Genomic DNA, 17088 nt, shown 5'->3' with positions numbered 1-17088 from the left:
GAAATGTTTTATGCATCGCACCTGACGCGGAAGGCGGCGAGGAGGATATTGCTTTGTGACTCCACGCTCAACTGTATAAACATCTCACTACTACTACTACTACTACTACTACTACTACTACTACTACTACTACTACTACTACTACTACTACTACTACTACTACTACTACTACTACTTCTTCTTCTTCTTCTACTTCTACTACTTTTAATATTACTGCTACTTCTACTACTACTACTACTACTACTACTACTACTACTACTACTACTCTACTAACTCTACATACTTACCAAAACAATCAATATCAGTTGCGTAGCTTTCTTTATGCCTTAGAACTTTATCAAGGGGTTTATTATTCATTCATATTAGAGTAAATGGCCATAATTGTTTCTATAAATAGGTAAATTCATAAATGCCCTTTGGTTGACACAGAGCATCATGCTTTAACGTCACATAGAAAATAATGAAATTGATGCCTTGTTTAGTATCTATCTAGATTAATGGTAGATGCTAAGATATGCGAGAATGATTACGTGTGTGTGTGTGTGTGTGTGTGTGTGTGTGTGTGTGTGTGTGTGTGTGTGTGTGTGTGTGTGTGTGTGTGTTTGGTGGTGGAAAGGGGCTACTCTCACCTTTAACGTTGAATACTCATCTATCACTCAGAAAATAGATTATAGGTTATAGCAACAGTAATAGGTGTATTATCAAATGTAACCCAATTAATTCTCCACTAAGGTAATTTGATTTGTGTGGAATGGAGTCAGTTCAGGGAGGTGGATGATCGCATGCCCTCGCCAGCTCACGTCCACACACCACTCAATGCTCTAGAATATAGGACGCGGGGTTCATTAACACAAGCTTCATATTAACGGAAGAACGGACAGCATATTATAAACATACAATCTTATATAAAAAAAAGAGCAAAAAGGAACTACTTCACTGACAAAATGCTACATGACTTGAACTGTCCTAGTCCTCATGTTGTAAATAGTGAGTTAATGGGAAGGGTTAGAAATATTTCATCAATTCATGAGCGAGGAAGTTACCGTGTGTAGGTATGCATGCTTCCATACAAGGAATATCTGGTGTAGGATTTGATTACTTCTTGCAACTATCTTTTCTCTCTTAGACTTTCGTTGTTGTTGTTTTTTCGTATACACATCATTCATTGTAAATCATGTAGGTACAAAAAGTGGCGTAACTAATCCGTAGATATATAAACCATGAAAGACAAGAGATTACTGGAGAGGAAAAAATATATATACAAGTAAAATTCGTTAAAGAAATCTTCCGTCAGTAAATTTGAAAACACTCAGAGCAAAGAACAGTGAAACTAAAACGCCATGGACTGAAAAAAATGACATAATGGCTGCGGTTGCAATAAGAGAAAGAACGTGGCCTTGAAGTGGCAGCTCAAGTTGAATAGCCACAAAGAACTGAGGATACGAAGTGTAAGAAAGGCAAAGAGAATGTGAGATGGAGGGAAAGAAAGAAAACTCCCCGTGGAAAGCTGTAATACAGAGAGAGAGAGAGAGAGAGAGAGAGAGAGAGAGAGAGAGAGAGAGAGAGAGAGAGAGAGAGAGAGAGAGAGAGAGAGAGAGAGAGAGAGAGAGAGAGAGAGAGAGAGAGAGAGAGAGAGAGAGAGAGAGAGAGAGAGAGTCGAGAAGAAGACTTGAGACAGACATCCACTCAGACACAGTAATAACTCTTAATGAGAACACTGAAGATGACAAAACTGACCCATATAAATACTTCACCCACTTCCTTACTCCTCTCCTCTCACGGAATAGCGAAGCAGCAAGTGAGTGAGCAAACAAACTTCCCTCCCACACTTGTTCTTATTCATAGCTCAGGATTAAGAACCCGAGGGAATGATGGCGCTTTGAGAGACGTGACCGTGACTACCAAACCTTGCCCGCGTCATAACTCAATGTATGTCAAGGAGAAGCAACAAGGAGCAATGGCTGGGACGCGAGACATGATAGGGCGTCGTGTTAGTTTTCAAGGAGTTGTTTTGCTTGCGTGTTAAGGAAGTGAACTGATATAAGAGGGAGGGAGGGAAAGAGGGAGGGTGGGTGGGTTAAAGAGATGAAGTGTGTGTGTGTGTGTGTGAAACAGGAGCCTCTTTCCTATATGAAGGGTGAAGGTTTAGTGTCATGAAATAGCCCTAATAATTAACCAGTACGTTTTCTGGCTCATGAATAATTCCCTGTTCTCTCTTGACATCCTCGAGGCGCGGCATGGGACTGATGTGGAGCTACGAATGTTGAGCGCTTCATTATCCGCGGCCAGCGAGTGAATACCTCTTTCTTTCAGCGAGACAGAGTACGAAAAGGAGCAAATGGCTGGGGTCTGTAAAGAGCTGAGGGAGGAAAAATGCTTAATGAGGGAAAATTCTTAATGAGAGGATCAAGTCTGGCTAATGTAGTTCCATTTGTTTTACTGAAGCGAAGTTAAGTCTTGGATGTTGCGGGTGTTTGGTGTTCTGTCTTTATTTAGTGTAAAGCGGCGTTCATAAATCAATGCTTGGTACTATATACATCTTTTAAATTTAATATATTTACCTCTCAGTAAATAAGATGCGATGAGATAAGCTGTGTCTGTTAATTGTATAGTGGTGGGTTAAAAATCAAGGTTCAGCACTACAGGCAGCTTCCATAGTTCATGACGTGGGCTATTAGTTAATTACAAAAATAAATAAATAAATAAGAAAAGATACGATAAGAAAAGCTGTGCCTGGGTACGGTATCAAGTAGTATTCGAAATCAACGATGTTACTGCTGACACTTTTGAAACTATAACGAAGACCTCTGTAATGAATTATTTGCGTGATATCAAGACAAAAGAAAATATGAGGTTAATTTATTTACTTATCTATAGAATTTCGTGCTTAAATTAAGAGACTGTACTACAAAGAAATAAGTCTGAAAAGTTGCATAGATGATAAGAAAGTTTGCTTAACAGCTCAATGGTTACTGGTCACCTGTTAGTTCACCAAAATATAAGACATGAATTAAAAATGAGGTGAAAACGTACCCCGATAATTCTTAACCACTTGAATACGAAGTAATATTGATTAACTCTTGATTCTTCTTTTATTTTCCTGGAAGCGACGTTATCAGCAAGCCTTTCATTTTCTTTAGCTACTTTACACTTTAAAAATCGTTAAATCCTGGCTAGCTCCTCTCTTACATTTACATCATAACAAAACTGATGCTGTAGTATTGAATAGATCGATCAAGAATATAGACGTGCCTCTATGTCTTCGTGATACAAGCTAAGTGTTTCTTGATTATCCTATTTTTACCTTTCTCTAATCACGTTTTTAGCAGCGGATATTGAAGAGGCTTTTTATCCCTAATTTTTTTTTTCTTAACAGGTTTTCCTTTACATATAAAATACAAACTCATTATCTTCCTCTTCCTACTCATCATCATCATCATCATCATTAATGGTTTTGTTGTAGTTTCAAGCAAATTTCAAAGTGTTTAAGGCAAATACAGTGTTTTTTTTAAGTTCTTTGTCATTATAAGTACATTTAGACAATTTTCGTCTGTAGAAACACCAAAGTCACATAGGAAGCTGCATAACATTTCCTGGTAAAAGAAACTTAAACTCATGCGGTAGATAAGAACATTAGATTTTTCATTCGATGTTCTTTAGTCCTCTATCGTCGGTATATTACATTTCCATCTGCTGATTTTCTTTCTTACGTTACATTTGTACAGTTTTCTGCCAACATGAGCATCACATTTCTCATCTATTGCCTTACTATTTCCCTCCATGAACGTTACATTATCTTTTACCTTTTTTTTCCTTCCACCACAGGCATTACATTCTCATCTATCGTCTCATTTCGTTTTGCTGTGGATGCATGTGAGGTCTTTACATGCAGCGGTCGTGTTCATGTAGCGTGGTGGGCTTAAACGCAACACGCAGCAGGTGACTGGCAAAGGTCATGCAGTGCGACCTTCATGAGACTAAAACATCGCCTGGCTTTAATGATACCAAGTGTTCTGCCTTAATGGTCCGGTCTGGCGCAAGCTGCAAAGTTGAAAGGCTCAGTAAATCAAAGCTGATCTTGAAGTTCCGTTTCACTTCTTCGTTTATAGTGGGAAGCTTTAGCCATTGTTGGAATTGCATTAAATGAAAATATGATTCTTTATTAGTGCATTTTACTTTAAGAAAATGTTAGTTGTTGTTCTTGCAGTTGCGTTCCGTTGAACAAGTATATAAAACATTCCTAATTTCTGTTTAGTATTTTTTATCTCTTTCTAATACATTAATCTGTTTGTAATTCCTCGTGTGTGTGTGTGTGTGTGTGTGTGTGTGTGTGTGTGTGTGTGTGTGTGTGTGTGTGTGTGTGTGTGTGTGTGTGTGTGTGTGTGTGTGTGTGTGTGTACGCGTCTTTATATGTGTCCGTGTCATGAGAGCATTTCCACGAAGCTTAACTGACTAAAGGAAAAATGAAGGAGTAAACATGAACGGTAAATATTTAATACGTCAAAGACTTCCGAACATGATCTAAGCCTTGGTGGCTGCAGGGTGACGGGGAATGCTTGCTGCCCTCAATAGGAAGCAGTTCTTAAAGCGATTAACAAGGAAAGTTAGATCATATTTTGATAATCGCTGAAACTGACTTCGTTCAGAGAGAGAGAGAGAGAGAGAGAGAGAGAGAGAGAGAGAGAGAGAGAGAGAGAGAGAGAGAGAGAGAGAGAGAGAGAGAGAGAGAGAGAGAGAGAGAGAGAGAGAGAGAGAGAGAGAGAGAGAGAGAGAGAGAGAGAGAGAGAGAGAGAGAGAGAGAGAGAGAGAGACGATCCATCCCAAAATAAAACATTGCTAAAAGGATAAGCACATATGAACTGAAAAGAAAATAATAATAATGAAAGCTGCAGTTTTCATATGAAACATACCTGCTTATTTACATCTGTCAAATTTAATTATAAGTTTGTCAAGTCTTTTAGAGCTCCCTAGTTAATGACAACCTGATAATTGAGTCCATTACATTCATTTGCCATTCTATATGAAACCTGATTTCATGCTATCTATAATTTTGAAATGTTTTTATGCAAGACGGTAACTGGAAAAAAAAAAAAAAAACTATCAAATCAGGGAGGCGTTGGCGTAGTGGATAAGGTGATGAGCGTGGGATCAGGCAGACGTCCACGCGTAGGTTCGAATCCCACCACATACTGTCACCATAATTCCCAAGTTCTAGATGGTTACACCGAAGATGCGCTTGGGTGGTGATATCGGCCTTAATATGGGTACCACTATAAATAAAACTGCCTGCGCTTCCCATACATACTCTTCAAGTATACTTACAGGCGCTATAGGCCATAACATAAAAAAAAAAAAAAGCTATTTAGAAGATGCCATTAACACAGAAAGTAAAACTAAGGTCGACTACAATTACTTGAGATAGAGCAAAATTAAGGACAATTCAAGGAACTGGAAAAAACAAAGAAAGCAGTAAGCAGGGCAGGAAATGTGAGAGCAGCCAGGTATCCCGAGTGGCGTGCCTGTTCTCCTGTCGCTGGTGTTACGCTGAACCATCGCATGTCATCGCCTTAGTTGTACCTTTGTGTGGCAGGTTCTTAAGGTCATAAATTGAGTGTTCAGAAAAGTAATTCCGTTTGGGTAAATAGTATCAACTGTAAGAGCAAGTGTAGTCTATGAGTCCACGTTAATAGCATGCAGGTTATGTGACCGTGTTTTGTGTTGTGGCCCCGCAGAGCCAGCCTGACAGTTAGTTAATCAGTCAGTCCGGAAACCAGCCAGACAGTTAGTGAATTGATTAGTTAGTCAGTTAATCAATCAAACAATCAATTATTCCATCAATCATTCAATCAATCATTCATTCCATCAGTCATTCGATCATTCAGTCAGTCAGTCAGTTAGTGAATCAGTCAATAAGTCAGTCAGTCGGTTAGTCACCATATCAACTCAACAATAAATCAGTCAACCAATCAACTTATTAGTCTGTCAGTCAATCAATCAGCCTATATATGTGCATTGTATCCCGAAAAGAAATTGCAAATTTGTTGGGAGAAATTTTCAGCATTTTTTACATTTCTTATAACCACGTTGTCAATATCATAGAAAAGCGATTAATGCAATGTAATACAATGTAAGATTTGTAACTTTTGGGGTTTGTAGAAAAACAAAAATGAACAAATTAGCAAATGAAATAATGGAATTCTTTCTAAAGATTAAATTTTAGTTTAGCATTACAAGCTCACATATTTGTGTACAATTAAGGAGACGGTAATATTATCCATCAAAATTCATTTCTAGACCCGATTGCTTTGATAATAAAAATAAGATAGTTATCTAGGCACCCAAGATGACTAGTAGTCACGAAATTTATTTAGTTGAAACATTTGTCACTTCGAAGACTTATTCCTTCACAGCATATAGCACAAGCAGAAATAATAGCGATTAAGCTGTACCAGACAAGCACTGCCAAGGAGGGTTACACAAAGCTGTGGATGAGCTAGTGTTATTCCTTCACATCTAGCACAAGCCAAGATGAGTGAAAATACACACACTAGACACGCACTGACAAGGAAGAGGGAGCATTAAGCTGTCGATAAGCCAGTGTTGCGAATTAGCATCAGTATTTTTTCTCACCACCGTTATTGTCAGGCACGGTGCAGCGATTCTTTTGAGCTGAATGAAACATAAAGTCATGCCACGTAAAGCTGACCCACACGTGGAATGTGACTTAGTAGTGTCTATATTCATGTTTCACTAGAAATAGATAAGTAAGTGAAGGAGAATGAAAGCAAATAGATAAAATAAACCTCAAAGTGTTACATTAAATGAAAGTTCAGGATCAACACAATAAACTGCACAAATCTAATGTTAAGTTATGCGTGTGAACTGAAGAGAAAATCCTTTATTCTCTCATTATATAAAGGCAAATCATATTATCCCCTCCCTCACCCACATCCCACCACACACAAAAAATAAAAGCAATCTAAACAAACAAGGCGATAAGCTCTTGCAGGAAATGAGACTAAGAGTAATTTCACGCGTGTGGCTCTTCTCTTTAAACTTCCAGCTCTTTAAATGCAACTGAGCACCCTTTACATGATTGGATGAGAGAGAGAGAGAGAGAGAGAGAGAGAGAGAGAGAGAGAGAGAGAGAGAGAGAGAGAGAGAGAGAGAGAGAGAGAGAGAGAGAGAGAGAGAGAGAGAGAGAGAGAGAGAGAGAGAGAGAGAGAGAGAGAGAGAGAGAGAGAGAGAGAGAGAGAGAGAGAGAGAGAGAGAGAGAGGGGGGGGGAAGGGATGCATGAACGTGTCTCAAAGTCGACACATGTAGTATTATAACCTTAAGCTCTAACTTCGCCTCCTTGACATGGTGTGTGTAGGCCACCTGTCGAGACGTCCTGTTGTTTGTCAAGCCTCGCCCTCACTGCCAAGAAAACCCTTTATTCTGAAGGAAAGTCATGCAAGTTAGTGATGGTGAAGATGATGGAGATAGTGATGATTATGATGATGATGAGGAGGAGGAGGAGGAGGAGGACGATGACGAGGAGAAGGAAGACGGAGAGAAGGCAGATGATAAGGAGGAGGAGGAGGAGGAGGAGGAGGAGGAGGAGGAGGAGGAGGAGGAGGAGGAGGAGGAGGAGGGGGAAGATGGAGAGTAGGCAGATGATAAGGAAGAAGAAGAAGAAGAAGAAGAAAAGTGTAGCAAGGCACTTTTCTTTATACCAGAGTGGCACTAACTACAAAAAAGAACGAAAGAAAAAGGTTCCACTACGGTGCCAGTCTCCAAGGCGAGGTAAAAGATATCATTCCAGAGTGGAGGATAAGCGTCTTGAAATGCAACAAATGATAATGAGACGAGTGGCGTTCAGACAAAGAAGAACACAGATTGATAAGTATATATATGAAAAAAAAAAAATCAATCAATCACTCCTCTGCTCTTCTGCCCATTTACTGATCTGTCATGTCTGTTTCTACGTCCATCCGTCACTTCGAGCATCTCAATGTAATTTTCAAGATCCCCAATGCATTGTTTAATTACTTGCTTTTTTTCAGAATCATTGCCAGACTCAGAAAACGAGGATTATTTAATTTGCGTCCCTTTCATCAGACAGCTTTTCAGCACAAATGTGGGGCGTCCTTATGAAAACCTGACCTGCACTGAGCTATTAGGGACAGTGACGGACGAACACAGTTAAGTAAGATCTACAGAAAGAAATATATCCCCTTTCTGTCTGTCTGTGTCTGTCTGTCTGTCTGTCTGTCTCTCTCTCTCTCTCTCTCTCTCTCTCTCTCTCTCTCTCTCTCTCTCTCTCTCTCTCTCTCTCTCTCTCTCTCTCTCTCTCTCCTCCCAATACATATATACATGCAAGAACAGCTGCACTCCTTGATATACTGAGGTGTAATGGTGCAGGCGTGGAGCAGAAGGTACTACGTGATGTGAGGAGGCGGCATGACAGGAGCTGACGGGGGAGAAAATGGTGAGGATGCAGTGTCTTAGTAGTTGCGGTGATGGTGGTGGCGGTGGTGGTGGTATAAGCGCGTCAAGGTGATAATGTGAGGAGCAAACAGAGTGTGTTTAGGCAGTCAAGTAAACCATTGAAGATTTTATTTTCTGTGTATATTAAATGAAGGGTAAGAGCATAAGGTCAACTGCCCGTGAGAGAAGGATGGATGGCAAGACAGCATAAACCGGACAGTAGTGAGAGGAAGGAAGGAAGATTTCAGAGATACAAGGAGTGAGAAACAAGTGGCTAGGAAGAAACTACACACACCTCACTGATAATCCTTCACTGGTAGTCCTTTAACGGTATAGACTATAGAGGATTCAACAAAGATGACCTAAGCAAAAATCTCAGGATCAGTAATCAAGATAGCACAAAAATTGATGGGTTAAAGGATAATAAGGTTAGGATTTAAAAAAGAAGATATTGGGGAATTTCTCCTCAAACAGAGTAATAGTTGAATGGAACGGACTCAATTGTCAGGTTGTTAGTGATGAGTCATTAGGGAGCTTTAAAAGACGGTTAGACTGATTTATGGATGGGGACGACAAGTGGGAGGAGGGAGGTATGCTTCGTGAAAGGACTGCCACGTATAGATGTGATGACTTCTTGCAGGTTCCCATCTTTTTGTGTTCTTATTTTTTTCGCCATTAATCGTATAGAAGGCAAGACATATTATTATGTATTTTTCTTCACGCACTGCATGACGGAATATTACAACCACCTGCACTGCGTTTTATTTTCTCTGCTTCATACGCGTGCAGACTAAAAATGTAGCGGCAGACTTTTGTGTTTTAGGTCAACATTAATAGCGAGCGTGTGAGCGTGCAAGGCCTGCTGCCCTGAATGGAAAAAATTACCCTCCTTCCCTACCTAGCCTCACTCTCTTCCTTTGTCTGTCTGTCTGGGCTGCCTGTCTGTCTGGGCTGCCTGTCTATCTGGGCTGTCTGCCTGTTTTGAGCTATCTGTCTGTTTGGGTTGTCTATGTCTGTCTGTCTGTCTGTCTGTCTCTGTTAGTCTATCTCACCAAAAACATAACAGCAAGAGTAATGATTAAGAACAACAACATAAACAAGAGCAACAACAACAACAACAACAACAACAACAGCAGCAGCAGCAGCAGCAGCAGCAGCAGCAGCAGCAGCAGCAGCAGCAGCAGCAGCAGCAGCAGCAGCAACAACAATAACAACAACAACAATGACAAGAAAAAGAACAAAAGCAACAGTGATAAGAACATCAATATTAACTATAAAAAACAAGGAAAGAGTAAATTCAACATGAAAAATAGTATTCCTCTCTCTCTCTCTCTCTCTCTCTCTCTCCGATAGATAACACACGCAGGGTTCACGTCGTAGAGGGAAGGAAACATGCATCAAGGAGCAGAGAGGGTTGCTATTTCTTAACAGGATTTGAGACTCTGGGTTCTCTGGTTCCGTCTCACTGTTGAAGAAGACAGACCAATGCGCGTGTAGGAGAAAAGAAAGAAGTTGGATGGAAGAAAGATGAAAGTACGTGTATCTTCAAAGAGCACAAAATTACTCCATGTCTGTGTGCATTTATATCTAGTCCTTCTCCTTCTGCTGTTGAAATAAGGCAGTGAGTGGGAAGGAAAACAAAGGATGATGATTTATGTTCTGCAAGGGAAGGAAGATTTTGATGGATGTCTTAACTCTCTCTCTCTCTCTCTCTCTCTCTCTCTCTCTCTCTCTCTCTCTCTCTCTCTTGAAAACTTTGTCCTACTACAAGTCTAAGAAGACAACCAAAGAAACAATTCATTATTAACATCAATACACGGGAATTGTACAAGTCATTTCCCAAACGCGGAGCCCCAGCGAGTGATGGCGCGGAAAAGCGGCGAAGTTTACGGCAATAAAACCAGATCAGTGCAGAAAAATATCAAGGCCTCGCTGGTCTTCACCTTGCCACGAGTGTCCTATCCTACGCGTGCCCGCTGTTTGACCAAGGTGGGATATTATGATGAGTAGTATTTGTTTTCCGTTCGACTGGGTCTGTGAGGCACGACCCGCACCTCACGCTCGACTCAGGCTGCTTTAAGTCCATGTATTTTACAGCGAACGTTTGCAGGAAGAGGTCAGTAGGTGAATGAGGTACATTTAATTTATCAAGTAAAAAAAAGACATATTGAAATGTTTGGAAATAAAATACTGGTGTCAAGCGAAATACCTTGAAAAGCATTCGAGAAAATGAAAAAAAAGAAATACGAAAAGGAAAGAGAGAAAAAATAACCCTTCGTCCCGCAGTCCTGGCTGAGAGGGGACAGTTTGTTTAGCACGAGGAGTTGCCGCGGGGCTCCTCCACAAACTTGAGTCTCCCAGTGGGCGGCGCGGAGGCGTGGCGCGAGTGGTGTGTATTGTGTCTGGGTTTCTTTCTTTACAAGGTAAACGTTTAAACATAAATTCTAGTCCAGTTTGGTGTTTTGAAGACAATACCATTATTCCTGTACGCTGACACCAATTACCGCAGTGGCAGCTGCTGGCAAAGTGACACCTGTTAACTGGCTCGAGTACTCCTGAGTTATTTTACTGAACAAAAGTATAACTACATCACACCAGATTTTAATTGCTCTTGTGTCTTTTATTGTTGATGTTTTTTTGAGGTATTTATTCTCTAACCTCACACTGAAAAATATCATTAAGCTCAAATTATAATAGATTATTACCGTACACTCAGATATTCAGAAACAATATCATTATTCCTAAACACACACACACACACACACACACACACACACACACACACACACACACACACACACACACACACACACACACACACACACACACACACACACACACACACACACACACACACATAATCTTTTGCATGCTCAAGGTAGTAAGACACTTAATTTGAATAAAAGCTTTTAACAAAAACAATGATAAATACAGGTGCAGATAAGTTTACATTATTAGATTATTTCTTTGCTGTTACTGTCGTCTTTACAAAATATCGTCCAAACTTGCCCTTGACGACTTTATTAAATTGGAAGAAAAGTCACAGTGATAGAAGAAAAACTTTCACCACCCTCCTTAATTTAGACACATTTTCATACCAATCTCTTAAATAATTAAGTGAGCATTAAAAGAAAGCTTTTAGCTTTTCTTCAATAAACTCATCTAACCAAATTAACAAAGTTAATAACAGACAACCATAGCAGTTTTACACCGTCATTTAAGAAGCCTTTTAAGAGAGTTTACTCTCAACAGGCTCAGCCAGTAAAATATGTTTTATTAACATTATAAATATTGTCTTCCTATTTATTATTCATATGTTTTGTAAAATGAAAATAATTTGGCTAAATAAACATTATAAATAAAAATAAAAATTTCGCACTCCAACCTCTCAAATACTTCTGTGACACGGATAGAAAAAAGTCCTTATTCCTGTTCCTTCTACGTGTTCATCTTAATAAATTTATAAGACTGACAAAGGACGACTATAAGAGTGTGAGACACTTTTATTTCTGTAATCCAGTGCCTTAAACAATCCTGCGACTTATATTGATCTAATTTGTGTTCAACTAAACTATTACATAAACCTGAAAAACGAATATAATATTAGTAGAAGTGATAAAGATCTAAAACGAAAGAAAAAGAAAAACAAATCTTGTATCTTCCCTAGAAACACGAGTAACAACCTTGATTAATAGGCGCTAAGACACACTCATAGTCATCAGCTCCCCTAGCACACATTGATCTTCCTTTCCTTCCCTTCCCTTCCTCTCCCCTTACAGATACACGGCCATCGTGCAGCCCCTGGACTATCCGCTACGCATGACGGTGAGAACAGTGAGTCTGATGCTGGCCGTGGCGTGGCTCAGTCCTTTCTTCATCTCAGTGCTGCCAATCTTCCTGGGATGGTACACGACCCAGGTACTCCATCTCTGTCAGCACTGTGTGTGTGTGTGTGTGTGTGTGTGTGTGTGTGTGTGTGTGTGTGTGTGTGTGTGTGTGTGTGTGTGTGTGTGTGTGTGTGTGTGTGTGTGTGTGTGTGTGGTTTCCTGATAGTTCAATACGTTCTTGGTGATGGTTTGAATAATGATACTGCTATTGCTATGTGTACTTCTGCTACTTCTACTACTGTTACTACTACTACTACTACTACTACTACTACTACTACTACTACTACTACTACTACTACTACTACTATATTACATGCAATATTTACTGAAATCAAGAGATGAAAGTATTTGCGCATATTTCAAGGATATAAGAATACCGACAAGATTATCTCCTTGACATAAGTAATGCTACCTTTCTTCTTCTCTCCACCATCACCACCATCTCCCTCTCCTCCTCCTCCTCCTCGTCCTCCTCCTCTTCCTCCTCCTCCTCCTTGTCCTCCTCCTCCTCCTCCTGCATCTCCATCTCCTCCTCCTCCTCCATCTCTTCTTTCCTCTCTTCCAAGGCTTAACTGCTCGGTTCAACATTTCAATTTCACATTTCCTATAAAATGTACTTCTCTCTCTTCAACGAATTTCATTTCCATCCATGTGTATGTGTGTCTGTGTGTATGTGTGTGTGTGTGTGTGTGTGTGTGTGTGTGTGTGTGTGTGTGTGTGTGTGTGTGTGACGATATACACGTACATCCTGCTAATTAATAAGTTTCTTGCTATTCAATTACAAACTTGTCTCATTTATTCAGTACCTCTCTCATCCAATACGTAATGATTTATCTATTATTATTATTATTATTATTATTATTATTATTATTATTATTATTATTGTTATCATTATCATTATTATAACTATTACTGCATCATTATTGTCATTGTTACTATCAAGACTGGCATTCAATATTTCCTGATTTTTCTTTATCTTCATCCTGCTCATTATTACCTGTCTCGGCTTACTTGTCGATGTCATCATTAGTAATTGCAACCTGATTGAAACACACACAGACACACACACACTCACACTCACACACACACACACACACACACACACACACACACTCACTCACTCACTCTCTCTCTCTCTCTCTCTCTCTCTCTCTCTCTCTCTCTCTCTCTCTCTCTCTCTCTGTGCCATATGACCCTCGTTAACGCTCCTCTTTCAATCAATCCATTTTCTTATCTCTCTACTTACCTGCATATCCATAGTTCTATTGATTGATCACGGTTAGCCGGCTAGTCTGTCAGTCTGTATATCAATCAATCAATCAAATAATGTCAGTCAGTCAGTTAGTCAGTTAGGAAACCACTTCGTCAATCGGTCACTCTGCATGTCTGCATTTTTGTCACTATTTCTATTCATGTTTTTTTTTTTTATCAATCTATCTATCTAATAATCAATCTATCCATCGTTTTCTCACAGTTACCATTCTCTCCTCCGCGCCTCACAGGAGCACTTGGACCGCCAGGCCACCACGCCGGGCCTGTGCGAGTTCAAAGTGAACGTGGTGTACGCCGTGGTGAGCTCCAGCGTGTCTTTCTGGATCCCCGGCATCATCATGCTCGTCATGTACTTCAAGATCTACCGCGAGGCCGACCGTCAAGAGATGATGGTCTTTCGGTGAGTACAAAATCCCATTCTTTTAATGTATTTCGTCCGAGTTTCTTTCGGTATTCTCCATTTCACCCTAAGCTTAATTACGTATCGTCTATATTATGTTGAATTTTCTTCAGTATTCTCTATTTCATTCTAAGCTTTATTCAGTATTATTTATATCATTTTGTGCTTTCTTCGTAATCTCTCCTTTATCGTGAGTTTTCGTCTGTATTCTCTATACCATTCTGAGTTCTCTGAAATCTCAGCTTTATCCTGAGCTTTCTTCCGTAATCTGTTCCTCATTATGAGCTTCCTTCCACATTCTTCGTCTTGCAAGATTTATCGGATCCACATACATTATATTGCTTTTTCTCACAATCAGGACAATCGGTGTTTTCATATGAAGGATAAACATATTCAGCGATCAATACAATATTCTGTTTGTTTATTCTTTGGTAAAGGGTAGTAGTTCCAACGTTAGGTTGGGCCTTGTCTACGTTGAAAGACTTCCCGGTCATCAATGTAAGGATGCAATGACAACGTAGAACAATAATTATAAACTGAGCGTAACAGAGTAATGAAAATGCAAAGAGAAATCACGCAACCAGTTATGTAAAGACTATTTCCTCGGTTACATTTTTCTTTTTCGTGTGTGTGTGTGTGTGTGTGTGTGTGTGTGTGTGTGTGTGTGTGTGTGTGTGTGTGTGTGTGTGTGTGTGTGTGTGTGTGTGTGTGTATTTGAAGGAAATTGACACAAGGAGAGAAGAGAGAAAGGATGTGAAAAAAAAGTTGGCTCATTTGCTGCTCTGGTATTTATCTTTCAACATTTTTTTTGCCTGTGTTAGTTTGTCTTTCCATTTTGCTCGGTTTTCTTTCTTTTCTTTTTCTCGCAAGTAAAATATGTCTTGCACTTTTTCCATTTTTTTACTTTGTATTCTTTATTCTACTTTATCTAATTAGCTCAAACTTTTATTCGTTAGTATTTCATTTCTCATCATTTGCATTCATTATCATTTTACTTTTCTGTATACTTATTCATTTGTCTATCGTCCATCATCTTTATTCTTCATTATTTGCGTCGTTGTCTCAGTCCTATTTTTTTTTTCTCTATCTACTTTTAAAAGTCAACGTTTTGCACATCTGTCTGTCTGTCTGTCTGTCTGTCTGTCTGAGACGATTTGTCTATTTTGTTCGTAATGAAGTGTGACAAACCTCATTTGATTTCTCTCTCTCTCTCTCTCTCTCTCTCTCTCTCTCTCTCTCTCTCTCTCTCTCGTTCTTCCCTTATCAGTGCGCGCCATTATCACTCCACCATCTTTCTTCCTGTAATTTCCTGGCTCCTGTGGGACGCTGGCGGCACGAAACGCTGCCTCAGATCAGCTGGAGTCACTGTCTTTCCGAAACTGGGACACGAGGGTCATCTTGCTCCTCGTTATGGTACTCATGCACTGTTAAAACCAGGATGCGGGTCTGGCCTACATCCCCCGAGACGCTATCTAGAATTGACCTTAAAACTTGCTATTATTAAGGAAAAACAGGGTCAGGAGAAGAAAAGAAGACGTGGGAAAGGGTGAAGGAGTTCGGTGTTTTACCTACGAGTACGTTTTTTAGTACGGTAAAGAAAGGAGAGGATCTGAGAAGTTTGATGAGTGGTATGGTTTGATGTGTCTAGTTTAATATGATAAAAAAAAGTTGAAGGGAGAAGATAGTTGCTAAATGAGTGACAAGTGAGATGTTTTTATCTAAGGGTATTCTTTTTTTCTTATTGTACGGTACAGGAAGGGGAAAGGGATATGAAATGTGGCAGTGGGAAATGAGTGATAAGGTTTGATAGTTTGAGTGTTTGGTTTAATAAGGTAAGGACCGAAGGGTAAAGAATAAACAGAGATAGGGAGAAGTGTGTTGAATGAGTGAGAGGATGTGGTATCGTGTGTGCTTCAACTAATAATATAATGGAAAAAGGTTAGAAAATTAAATGAGTTTGAGTTAGTAAAAAATGCATATTATGAGTATATAGTATTAAGAAACAAGAAATGATAATAACAAGTTAAAAAAGTGAACAGATAAGGGAATAGCATGTTAGATATCATAAGAGCTTTATTAAATGAAGTCACGGAAGAAATGGAAGAGAAAGAGTAAGAATAAAGTGAGATTTCTTCTTACTTGCTAGTCAAAATAGCTAAATAAAAAAAAAATTAAAAAAAAAAAACGCTCCGCACTTGTATTGATTCGTGAAGTCATTTTCCTGTCTTCTCTGCATCTTGAGAGAAGGACATTTAATTTCGTATTTTTTCCTCCTTCCCTCTCTCCCTTTTATTTTCCTTTCCTCTCTCTCTATCTCTCACCAACTCTCTTCCTTTTTTTTTTTCTCATAAAATCCTTCCCTTTCGCTCTCGCTTTCATCTGCCTTTACTCTCCATCTCTCCCTCAACTTCCTTCTTTCTCTCCACGAATCCCTTACCATCACCTTCCCTCCCTTCCCATAATCTTTCCTCCATCACATTCTTCCCTCTTCCCATCTTGGCTTTCTTCCCTTTTATCTTGCCTTTCCTTCCTTCTCCACTTCCAACATAAATCTTCTCATTCCTCATTCAATTCCTCAATCACCTTCAGTCCGCCCACCTTTTCCCTTTCTTTCATTTTCCATCAACCATACGTCCCTTCCTTTCTCTAGTCCTGTATATCTCTCGCCATCCTGCAACACCGAACGTTCCATTCTGTAAACTGAGGCCTCGCGTGACATCTGATCAAGGAAAACGTGGTGCGGGGCTGCAGCGGGAAAGTAGTTGCCGCCACTGACAAACTTTGGTGCTCAAATCTTGGGAAATGAATCGAGTAACCTTGGCCGACTTCCAGGTAAATAGTGTGTGTGTGTGTGTGTGTGTGTGTGTGTGTGTGTGTGTGTGTGTGTGTGTGTGTGTGTGTGTGTGTGTGTGTGTGTGTGTGTGTGTGTGTGTGTGTGTGTGTGTGTGTGTGTGTGTGTGTGTGTGATTTTACCAAGGTATTGATTGACGTTCGTATTTAATTTAATTTCGTTCAACACTTTTTTGTTCTGATCTATCCGCCTGTCTCTTTGTTTGCCT

At 39.7% G+C, this 17088-nt stretch overlaps 1 protein-coding gene across 1 annotated transcript in view; it reads left to right on the top strand.

Moving 5' to 3' along the window:
* Nucleotides 1-17088, top strand: part of LOC123520500 (octopamine receptor beta-1R-like) — a 167538-nt gene that overhangs the window by 35173 nt on the left and 115277 nt on the right. The window contains exons 3-4 of the mRNA XM_045282802.1: nt 12250-12388; nt 13860-14029. Of these exons, the coding sequence (XP_045138737.1) occupies nt 12250-12388; nt 13860-14029 (309 nt within the window). The remainder of the gene's footprint in view (nt 1-12249; nt 12389-13859; nt 14030-17088) is intronic.

Source organism: Portunus trituberculatus, chromosome 47 (assembly GCF_017591435.1).
Source record: "Portunus trituberculatus isolate SZX2019 chromosome 47, ASM1759143v1, whole genome shotgun sequence".
Taxonomy (NCBI): domain Eukaryota; kingdom Metazoa; phylum Arthropoda; class Malacostraca; order Decapoda; family Portunidae; genus Portunus; species Portunus trituberculatus.
Note: the sequence above shows the minus strand (reverse complement) of the source record. Positions and strands in the feature narration are given on the sequence as shown.